An 11,384-nucleotide genomic window follows, 5' to 3' on the forward strand; every position below is an offset into this window, starting at 1 on the left:
AAGGCAAACGCCCTACCCACTGTGCTATCACTCCAGCCCTCTGAGGCGCTGTCTTACAGCAGATGATTCCAGGTTAAAAGCAGGAAGGCTGCGAGGAGATGGCACAGAGGACAGCCAGGCGTGCGAGAGGCCCTGCGTCCAATCCCTGGCACCTTACGGCTCCCCTCAAGGCACCACAATGCTAGACACAAGCACTGACAGGGAGGGGCTCCCAGACCCCTGCACTGCTCAGGAGCCCCTACACACCTACCCCCTCGCCCCCGCTAAAAATAGAGAAGCAGTAATCAAAGACAGCGCTTGAAGGGATGTCAAATATCTTATTTTACGAGTAGGAAAATGGGAACTCAACCAAGTTAAAGAATTTCAATAAAGTCATCCTGGCATTAAGCGATATTCTTAGAACTAAGTTCGTGGTAACAAATGTGTCATGTATAGCTCACTGATGCTTACATTTGCATCAATACAAGGTCTATTCTTTTAGCTAAAAAATTTTGGTGATCAACACATAACACAAATTTCTTAACAGACAATGTAATAATCTACCTTAAACAATGGCTCAGTAAAATTTTGTTCATGTTTCTCACGTGACCTGATAATATTGTCAATTCTTACCGCACATTAACAAGGAAGTAAGATTAGCATCTATGATTCAAAGAATGATAGTTTTATTCATTACATTAGTTCCTCAGTCTCTAGGTCTGTTCAAAGAGTTCTAAGTTTAAAAAAAAAAACCAAGTCTATGAACTCATTGAGGTTCACCTCCTGTCTTCCTCAGAGCAATGATTAGCAGAGTGCCCGTGAACTCTGACAAAGAACCCCTTTCTCTTGTTTCCAGCCGTCTGAAAGATGGATTCTTCCTTCACTCTACATAACTCATCATCTCATTTCAAATTTCTGACAATAACAAATTATTAGCATGAACAAGCCCTTTTAAAAATCCTCCCTGCTATTAATTTATTAAATAGCTCTAGTAGCTGATAAGAAAGCCTCAGCACCAAGAGACGTTTTCACGCCTGTCTGAATCCTATGGCATAGTGAATAAAAATGTTTTGATGTATGCTTTATCCTAAGACACATGCCATGACAAAAAAGCATCAAATGTGTGAGAACACCAGGTTTTTCTTTTCCAGGTTCAGAACCATGGATTAATAACAAAATTTACAGAATACCGGCTTGAACCAATATCCAAATCTCCGAAGAGTAAGTAATCAGAGCACTCAGAAAAATCTCATCTCTTTTCTAATGCAGCAACATTGGCGCCCCTCAAGCTGCAGCTCAGCAGGCTCGGGGAGTTTGGAAGGATGAGCTTCCTCCGCCAGAGATGTGGACAGTTTTCTGTTGAATCAAGTCATCCTCTTCTAGCTTGTTTCGTGGTAAAATTCGCCAGACAATTTCCTTCCTACCATCTCAGATCTTCAGGGCTTTTTCTAAAGGGCTATTCTTCCCGGGGTACCATGCCGACTCTGGGCCTGCTGAATGAATTCTTCCCTGCAAGAGCTCACAGCCTGATGTGGGGCATCCCAAACTTAGCTGGCCTACTGCCCCACTGCCTCTCGGGCAGAAGAAAAGAGTGACTCAGCGCCCCCCACCGCCCCCCCCATCTTCCCCTTGAAATAGAGAAACAAAAACAGTACCCCAATTGCACAGGAAGCTACTACCGCCCCCCCACCACACACACACTCATTCATGGAGGGGTGGGGGGAGAAAAGCATGAACCACTTTGGGAAATACTGGTCTAAGAGGAGAAACAAAGACATGATTTCTACAAAATGTACTAGTAAAAGGAAATGGACAAGGAAGTGCATGCCCCGGCAGGCCTGACCCCTCTCCGGGGCTGGGGTGGCAATGCCCTTCAGCAGACTCTGGTCTGGGTACAGAGCGGCTCTGGAAGCAGGGAGAAGCCTTCCCTCACATCAGTATGGCCGGGTGGAAAGAAACTCTCAGGCAGAGGGAACAAAATAGCTAATAATGAAACATTATACCCACTTTTTTTTTTTTTTGGTTTGTTTTGAGACCACACCCGGAGGTGCTAAGGGACTACTCCAGGCTCTGTGCTCAGAGAGGATGCCTGGGAGGACTGGGGGGAACCATATGCCGTGCCCGAGATTGAGCCAGGGTTGGCTGCATGCAAGGCGGAAGCGCCTTTCCCACTGTACTACCTCTCGGGCCCTGATACTATTTGCATTTTAACGATAAGAAAGACAAAGTGTAAAGGTGAGTGGGTTACCTAAAATCAAAAAAGTGACAGCTAACAAAATACAGGTCTTCTGATTTTAATCAGTTTCGTAGAGCAGTAAACACCAGCACGAGCTGAACGAGAATATCAGATAAAGATTAGTTATTATCTCCGACTATACTGGTTCTAAGACTTGGTCCATTCTGACCCAGTTCCGAGTGCACTGGAGAAATGATCAGCGGATAGGATTTATTTAATCCTATCAGTCCCCTGAAACAGGTGTTCGTACTTTCTCCATTTACACCAGAGAACACAAAGGCACCCAGAGGTTAGCAAAATTGGGGAAGTAAAGATTCAAAACCCGGTGACTGTCCTGTCCACGTCTCTAAACTCAAGCACTTGACCGTCCCTCCATCCCTCACAGTCCTCTCACACATCCTCCGCACTTTGTCCGAACACTTCAGGGAGGCCCAGTGGGTTCTGGGAAAGGTCACGGCCCACAGATCTTGAACTGTACCATCTCGCTACTCGCACACACTCTCAGCTCTGGGGTCCATTATCAATCAGGTCTTCCCTGAGCAGGGAAACCCAGGCCTAAGATGGTCCAAACTCTTTCAACACATTTCCCAGCAAACTTCAACAGAAAACAGCAACCCAGGACACCGCAAAATAAAAGGTTACGGCCTGAGAAAGTTCAATCCCGTCCCTTCTTTTGTGCAAATGTGGTGGGCAGCGGGTATTTAGGTATCACTGTAGCACTGTCATCGATTTGCTCGAGCGGGCAGCAGTAACGTCTCCATTATGAGACTTGTTGTGACTGTTTTTGGCATATCGAATACGCCACAGGGAGCTTGCCAGGCTCTGCCGTGTGGGCGGGATACTCTCGGTTGTTTGCCGGGCTCTCCGAGAGGGAGGAAGGAATCGAACCCGGGGTATTTGGGTAGTGGACGAAAATGTGCTCCAGGTGCCCTGGCAACTGCCACTCGCGGCACAGGAGTGGAGACCACAGGACGCAGTGTGGAATACATCCTTAGTTTCTTCCCTTTTTATGCTGGGTTGGAGGGAGGTGGGGGAGAGGACACTGGGCTACACCCAGGAAGCATGTAAGCCACACCTGGTGACATGCAAAGCAAGTCCAATGCTATTTCTCCAGCCCCTCCCCCTCTCCCTTAGTTTTCTTCATCGAAACAGTTCACGAAACAAGGCTCGGCCATCCACCAATCAACCCTACCTCTGGAACAGATTTAAGAAAATGGACCCTTTGAAGCTGCCACGATCTCCAAGGGCACTAACATGATCTCAAGGACTTGTCTTTGAGTTGTCTTTCACTAAAATGACCAAGACTTGGGGTACCCCAAACCCAAATTATTGTCAGGGTTTATTAATGCCAGTTGGCGGCCACAAAATGGTTTTGCAGTCTCTCAGTCTGGCAAGCCACCTTTACAAAGTACATGCACAATTTAATAGACATGAAAAAGGAAACTCCTACCAAACGTTGCAGGTTATAATCGCTGGAATTTGAAAGACAGACAAAACCCTCCATCCTGGCTTTGCCCTGGGATAACTGGGCGTGGAGCTGAAAGGTGCAGGGAAAGGAGGCTTCCTCGCAGGCTCCTTCCAGCGCTCCAGCCCTCTCATTCTCCGGCTCTGAGGCTTTGGGGCAGCCTGGAGTCTGTGAGGCCGTCTCCAGGCAAGCAGGCACTAAGCAAGCTCTCTGTCCAAGTCTCCCAGATCAAAAAGCAAAACTGCATGATCACCCCCCTCTCCACAGAACCGCCATCTCCCATTACTGTGGCTTTAGCACCTGCTAATGACTCCTCCAGCTCCCCTGCAAAACCCACGTCAAACCCACATGCCAGTTTCAGGGAAACAGAAAGCCACACGGTCAACCAACTTTGGATGACATCAGCTAAAAAGAGGGCAAAAGAACGGAGCAGAGATGGGGGGAAGCCTCCCGACACCGGCTTCTTACACAGCAGCTCCTCCCTGACCTGCCCCGTCACGGGGGCAACTCCAAAGGCATGAAGTGGATGGAGATAACAGATGGAAGATTTCAAGCACGGTGAACGCGGTAATAGCATTCCCAGCAACCTGCCGATCCATCAATCTCGCCAGTCTGGGTAGTAGTTCTAAAGGCAGACAAAGAAAGTTGTGTTTTCTCTTGTGGGTGGAAGTTTCGCTCACAGTAGAACCTTTTCATACATCTTTGCCACGAAGCAGGTGAACGTGCAGGAAGACCAGCCCTAATTCTCAATTCCAAGATATGCATATGGGATTCCACAGGACGGTCCGCGGCCAGCTGGTCAGAGGGCTTCAGTGACCAGTACCTGGCACCCAGTGCCAGAAAATGAAAAGCAGAAAGAAGCTTATACCTGGAAGGTACCTTAAAATGTTCGGAATTTGGAGAAGAGACAAACTGTACTGTTTCCCAGGTTACAAGAACGGTCCCCTTAGCAGTCCCTGACTACTTCTGGGAATAAAGCGGTGAGAAATTTTAACCTGCTCCTGAGGTTTCCTAAAACTCCCCCAAAAGCCTTTGAAAAGGGGAAGCAACTTGAGAAAGAGACAAGGGGGGGGGGGGGAAGAGGAAAAAAAAAAACCCAAACGGGAGAATCCAAGCTCAACGAACACCACTCTCCGGAAAGGGGGCCAGTCCGCGCCCCTGGGGTCCCTGGGCCAGAAACGCGTGGCCAGTCGTGCCGACGCCAGACAATTTTCTTCATTCTGAGTAAAGGGAAAGAAGTGCTTCTCCTAAGCCAGGGCTATTTACAGGAAACACGAAGCGCGCTTCCACGCCGCGGCTGCAGATGAAAGGAAATAACGCTGATTTTCGCCCCCAGCCCGCAGCACTTTGACGGCTACAACCTCACGAACGCAGCAAGAGAAGGGGGGAGGAGAAGAGCGTTTCCTCCGGTTCACCGTGGGGGCGGGGGGCGGGGAACAACGGCCCGCGGACACCCCGGAGTCATTGAAAATAAGGAGGCTCGGAACCAACGTCCGGCGCGCCCGCCGACGGGGCTCGGGGCTCCGGCCAGGCTCGGACCCGGGGCAGAAACTTGGCGCCCGCCCGCGGGGGGCGGCCGGGGGCGGCCGAGGGGCGGCGCGGGCGGCGCGGGCACCCGCGCCCGGGAAGCCGCTGTCAGAGGCGGCGCAGGTGTCCGGCCGCCGCAGGCCCGAGTCCCCCGCCCGCCGGAAGCCCGGCGCGCCCCCCGCCCCGCGGCCCCGCGGCCGGCCGCGCCCCGGCGCCCCGCGCGCGCCTCGCCCGGCCCGGGCCCCCTCGGCGCCTCCGCCCCCGCGCGCCCGCCGCCCCCTCAGCGCCGCCGCCGCCGCCGCCGCCGCGAGCCCGCCCCGCCCCGCCGCCGCCGACCCCGCTTACAGATCTTGCCCCGCAGGCTCTGCAGCACCCGGACCTCGCGACAGTCCTCGTCTCCGGCCTCGGGCTCGCCCGTCGCCGTCGCCGCCGGCGCCTCGGAAGAAGCCGCCGCCGCCGCCGCCGCAGCAGGCGCCGCCGCCGCCATGGTGCTGCCCGGCCCGTGCCGCAGCCCCGCCGCCTGCGTAGCCCGGCGAGGCGGAGCCCCGCGGCAGCCCGGCTAGGAGAGCCGCGCGCCTGGCCCCGCCCCCGGACGGACGGCCCCGCCCAGCCCCGCCAGGCCCCGCCCCCGCCCCACCCGAACCGCGCGCCTGGCCCCGCCCCACCACGCCACGCCACGCCCCCGCCCCACCCGGGCCGCCCACCTGGCCCCGCCCCCGCCGGCCGGCCACGCCACGCCAGGCCCCGCCCCCACCCACCCGGGCCGCCCACCTGGCCCCGCCCCCGCCGGCCGGCCCCGCCCCGCCAGGCCCCGCCCCCACCCCACCCGGGCCCCCGCCCGGCCGCTCCTCCTTCTCGGGTGCCGGCTGCCCAGGCGCGCACCGGACTCCTGGCTCTCCTCCTAGTTGCCCCATAAAAGCCCTGGCGCTAGCCCCGGGTAGCTCCACGTGGTTGCCCTGAGCAGTCTGGAAACCCCGCTGAGGGAATTCCGGCGCTCCCGGAGCCCTCAACCCACCTCCTGTGAACTGGACGCCCCACCCCCGTTCGCCCTTCCCCACGGACCCCCGTTTCTCCTCAGGCTTAGGGGAACTCCACGTGAAAAGAAGCGAGAAAGGAACATTGCAGTTGGACGCACCTCAAAGCTACTTTTTTCCCCCCAAAGGGACTGAGTGCATTAAAGACCCCTCCTCAATGAGATCCGCGAGTTCTCCACTCCCCCGAACCAGAGACTTTGAGCAAGAATACTGCTTGCACAAGGTGTCTCAGAAAAAGGACCGCGTCCTGAATTGCAACATGGGCTTCATTCACAACTAGGAGTCACGTTTCAGAAACAAAGAACTCACAGGGACTTGTCCGTCCCTCTGCCCTGCCCTCCGCAGGCGCGCGCTTCTTCAGACGTGGATGGCCCCCAGAAAATGAGACCCTTTGTTTTTGCCCAGTCGCGAGCTTCCTGTCAAGGGAACTGTCCTTGGTTTATTTTTACTGAGGTAACAAGGTTTACACTAGTGTTAATGTTGATGCTTTTGGCGAACCAAGTCTCTGCCCCACCCACCAGCCACCACTCCCACACTGGACAAGTGCCGCAGATCCTCGGCCACTGTCCCTCGGTGCCATCCAGTCCGGGAAACTCTTTACCGTGAGTAAACGGCATGAATAATGCCCTGGTATGTGATGAGGGCGCTGATTTCCTGGTTTTGAGGTTGCTAAGTAGGAAGAAACTGACTTCACAGGGCAGGGCTGAAGAAGCATCGCATCTGCCCATCTGTAACAACGAGTTTGTGAGGGTTAGATTTAGTGACACAGCCTCAGTGTCGACGTGTCCATCAAGGTGGGAGAGCCCAGACCTCCCCTCCTCAAGCTTAGTCTGGAGCGGGGCGTGACACGGAGAAAGGAGCGACCCTGGGAGAAAAGAACTCAACTGAGGAAACTGGCATTTTGGAGAAGAAATGATGCTGAGGGGGCAGCTGAAAGCAAGCCAAGGAGGCAGAAGTTGGCCAGGCAGGAGAAGCCACAGAGGGAAGGCTCAACATCCAGAAAGAACAATCTTAGCAGATAGTGATCGCTGAGAAGAAGCACTTCCTGTTTGGGGGTGGGGTTGCTGCAGATGACCCCTTCACACGTGTGAAAAGGAGGGCAGCGAGGTTGGAGAAAGTGAACAGACCTCTGGCCCGGATGTTTGCTATCATTTCAAACAAAAGCCCCAAACTTGTTTCCCATCTTCTTTTTTTCTTTCTTTCTTTTTTTCCCCCCCAGTCTCCAGTTCCCCTCCTGTTTTCAATTGCCACATCCTCTAACTCCCTCGGAAATGTCTCCTCTCTCTCCCTGCCTTCATCCGTGTTCCAACCATCCTCATTTGAGTCTCGTCAACATGTCCTCACTGGGGGGGGTGGGGGGGAGGAGGATTTTCTTCAATGAAGGGCTGAGCTGGCAAGATACAGACTTGGATTGGAACCTGATTGAAATGAGCACTTTCACATGTATGATCATCAGAGCAAATTACTCAAGGTTTCCGGACCCGGGTTGTTGTTTGTTTTAACAATGAAAATGGGACTGCTATTCTTACTCTTCCTTCTTCAATTATTATGAAAGGGGGAGGGGGAGCAGAGAGATATAGTACAGCAGGTAAGGTGCTTATCTTGCAGTTGACCTGGGCTTGAACTCCAACATTATATAAGGTCCCCTGAGCCCCACCAGGTGTGGCAAACCAACCCTCCTTCCCCCCAAAAAAAAGTTATTATGACTACCACTGCTGATGCTGGTGTGTGCCACTGGTGGCCCTCACTTGATTAATAAACACAAATTGCAACACCGTTGTCAATATGTTAAGTCATTCTGGAGAGCCATGGGCCAAGCAGCTAGTGGAATGGATACTAGAGTTAGCCTTCACTCGAACTCTCACCAACTAGGCTCCTGGCCCTCCCCTTCCTTCTACGTACCATGTAAATGAATCTTCCTAAGGCAATAATTGGAGTTTGTCACTTGTCTGCTTGAAAAAAAAAAAAATCAATGGTTTCATTCATCCCTTCAGCCAGCCAGGAAGCGCCAGGGCCAGGCATGCAGAGAGTAGAAATCACTTAAAGACTAAAGTTCAAATTCCTCAGCCCAGCCTGTGGGGGTGGGACGGACCCACCTCCCTTATCTGGACCGCTGAGAATGACCTCGTCCATTCTCCGCCTCATGCAATTCTTTTCCTAGAGATATATCATAGGTGGACCGCTCTGTGGTTTAGATGCCTTTCTCGGTACCTGTATATTTGATCTCCTTCAGTTTTGTAGATTTAACTCCCTCAGGAAACATCTGTTAGATGAAGGGATTGGTTATTTTTGTTTTTGTTTTTTGCTTTTTGGGTCACACCCGGTGATGCTCAGGAATTACTCCTGGCGGTGCTCAGGGGACCATATGGGATGCTGGGAATCGAACCTGGGTCAGCCGCACACAAGGCAAACGCCCTACCCGCTGTGCTATCGCTCCAGCCCCAGGATGAAGGGATTGAATCCTAGTCACTCACTGTATTCCTTTAATCTGTTGCGATGGAATTTTTCCTCTTTTGAAAATTGCCATTTGGGGAGCCAGGGAGGCCTTGCATGTGTGAGACCCTGAGTTTCACAAAGAATATTGTGATTTCTGTTTTTCCATCATAATTATTAACCTAGGGGAAGGGGGTGAGGGGTTCTAAGAGGAACAGGAAGCTTTAATAACATCATTTGCCATTGAAAGCCTGGTAAAGGGTCTTGTCTTTCTTTGACATAGTACCTAGGCCAGAGTCTTCCAGTTTCCCATTTTCCCACAAACTTCACTCTGAATCCAGAACTGCATTTGTAAATTGTTTCTAAAGACACAAAAACAATTTTACATGAAGTCACAACACTTCTTTTTTTTTTTTCCTTCCCAGCACGGTCTTTGGGGCCAGGCTTTAGCCGCTATCAGACTGTTTTATTGAAAACCAGAAATTGGGTTTTTCCTTCACCTGATACCATTCTAAATGACTCCACTGCTGAAGAAACTTTGAAAAACATCAGCATCCTCGTGCAGATACTGGTATCTGCTTTGCAAAGATCTTTAGCAGCATCGATGTTTCCGTAATGGGAGAGGGTTAGAAAATATGGGTTTGTGAAGACTGATAAGATTTACTCACAGCACAATTACAGGAAAGTCGCTTCCCCTCCCTTTATTGCCTGCATGCTGTGTTTTTAATTCATGTCGAGTTCCTCTCATTTCTTCATGCTGTTTAGTAACTTGGACAATATTGCATCAGACACAAACTTGCGCTACACTTCCTTCCTCAAATTATTAATGAATGCGTTTAGAGGCTCTCAGTCGGATCTCTACCCCCTCCGTTATGATGAGCAACCATTGACGGCTTGCCTTTCCTCTTTCTTCACTCATTTTTAACCCATTCAGTCACTTTTACTCCGGAATTGGCTTGCTTCATACTGTCTTACCTATTTTTTTTTTTCTTTTTGGGTCACACCCAGCGATGCACAGGGGTTAACTCCTGGCTCTGCACTCAGGAATAACTCCTGGAGGTGCTGAGGGGACCATGTGGGATGCTGGGAATCGAACCCAGGTAGGCCGAGTGCAAGGCAAACACCCTACCCGCTGTGCTATCACCCAGTCCCTGTCTTACCTCTTAAAGGCAACGCATTCTTACAGCTAGGGATGAATTCCAGAACTTTCTTCCTGAAGTTCTGAAAATAGGTTTAATGAATGAGAAAAATCTTAAAGTGTGTGTATGTATACAAATACATTGTTTGGAGTGGGCATCTCTTTCCGTTCATATGTTCATGCTCCTGCTAACCCCTCCTTTCTGGGGAGTCAGGGGAAGAAAAACAGACTTGCTTCTTTCTTTTTCTTTTTCTTTTTTATTTTATTATTATTATTATTTTGCTTTTTTGGGGTCACACCCGGCGATGCGCAGGGGTTACTCCTGGCTCTGCACTCAGGAATTACCCCTGGAGGTGCTCAGGGGACCATATGGGATGCTGGGAATCGAACCCGGGTCGGCAGCGTGCAAGGCGGACGCCCTACCCACTGTGCTATTGCTCCAGCCCCTTTCTTTTTCTTTTTAAAGTTAATAGTTTTATGGAGGAAATCTGAGAGGAAGGAGGAAGAAAGTCCCATTCAAGTCAAGAAAGGCTCCGTTGAGAGTCAAGAAGAGCTAGCCCAATGCATAAGGTGCTTGCCCGGTATGCAGCTGACCAGGGTTTGAGCCCTGACATCCCTGAGGGTTCTACAACTCAGCTAGGAGTGATCCCTGAACATCCTGGATATGGTCCCAAATAGTAAGTCAAGGAAGAGAAATGAATGATACCTTCTGAGCAGACACACAGGCGATATAGGAATGGAGTACCCATACCTGCTTTTTTTTTTTTCCATACCTGCTTTTTAATCTCTAACTGTAGATCAGTTGCACCGAGCTATTTCTGGCACACAGTGGCAAGGCGGGTCCCTTTGGTCACTGACCACTTGATTTCCCCATTCACCTCGTGAGAGGACCGTTCACCTCTGAAGCACTAGGCACTCAACTGAGTTGTACAAACAGCTCACAAAGTGCATCAGCATTTTCCTTTCGATAAGGTTGGTCAGATAAAGGTGAGGTATGGACTTAAATAGTAGAAATATTTTGCAGGACATTCTAAATAGCCTTTTGACTTTTTTCTTTTTTCTTTTTTTTGCCCTAGGCTCCAACAGGCCAGAACAATGATATGACCAAAATTAGAGACAAGTTTATATCCTAAGGCCTCTGGATCCTTCCTTTTCAAAAAAAAAAATCTTTATTGTTGTTGTTTGGACCACACCCAGAAGTGCTCAGGGTTTATTCCTGGCTCTGCATTCAAAGATCACTCCTGGCAATGCTTGAGTGACCATATAGGGTGCTGGGGATTGATCCCGGGTCGGCCATGGGCAAGGCAAGTACCCTACCCCCTGTACTATCGCTACAGCTCCTTCTTTTTATTATTATTATTTTTTAATTTATTTATTTTTAATTAGTGAATCACCGTGAGGGTACAGTTACAGATTTATACATTTTTGTGCTCATGTTTTCCCCATACAAAGTTTGAGAACCCATCCCTTCACCAGTGCCCATTCTCCACCACAGGTAAACCCAGCATCCCTCCCACCCCCCCCAATCCCATCTCCCCCCACCCCACCCTGCCACTGTGGCAGGGCATTTCC

At 51.0% G+C, this 11,384-nt stretch overlaps 1 protein-coding gene across 4 annotated transcripts in view; it reads right to left on the reverse strand.

Moving 5' to 3' along the window:
* Positions 1-5,773, reverse strand: part of RASA2 (RAS p21 protein activator 2) — a 104,355-nt gene extending 98,582 nt beyond the window's left edge. For all 4 annotated transcript variants that reach the window (XM_055126103.1, XM_055126101.1, XM_055126102.1 and 1 more), the window contains exon 1: positions 5,553-5,773. In XM_055126103.1, coding sequence (XP_054982078.1) covers positions 5,553-5,694 — 142 coding nt within the window. In that variant the 5' untranslated portion in view covers positions 5,695-5,773. The remainder of the gene's footprint in view (positions 1-5,552) is intronic.
* Between the last annotated feature and the right edge of the window lie 5,611 nt (positions 5,774-11,384).

The sequence above is a fragment of the Sorex araneus genome, chromosome 2 (assembly GCF_027595985.1).
Source record: "Sorex araneus isolate mSorAra2 chromosome 2, mSorAra2.pri, whole genome shotgun sequence".
NCBI lineage: Eukaryota > Metazoa > Chordata > Mammalia > Eulipotyphla > Soricidae > Sorex > Sorex araneus.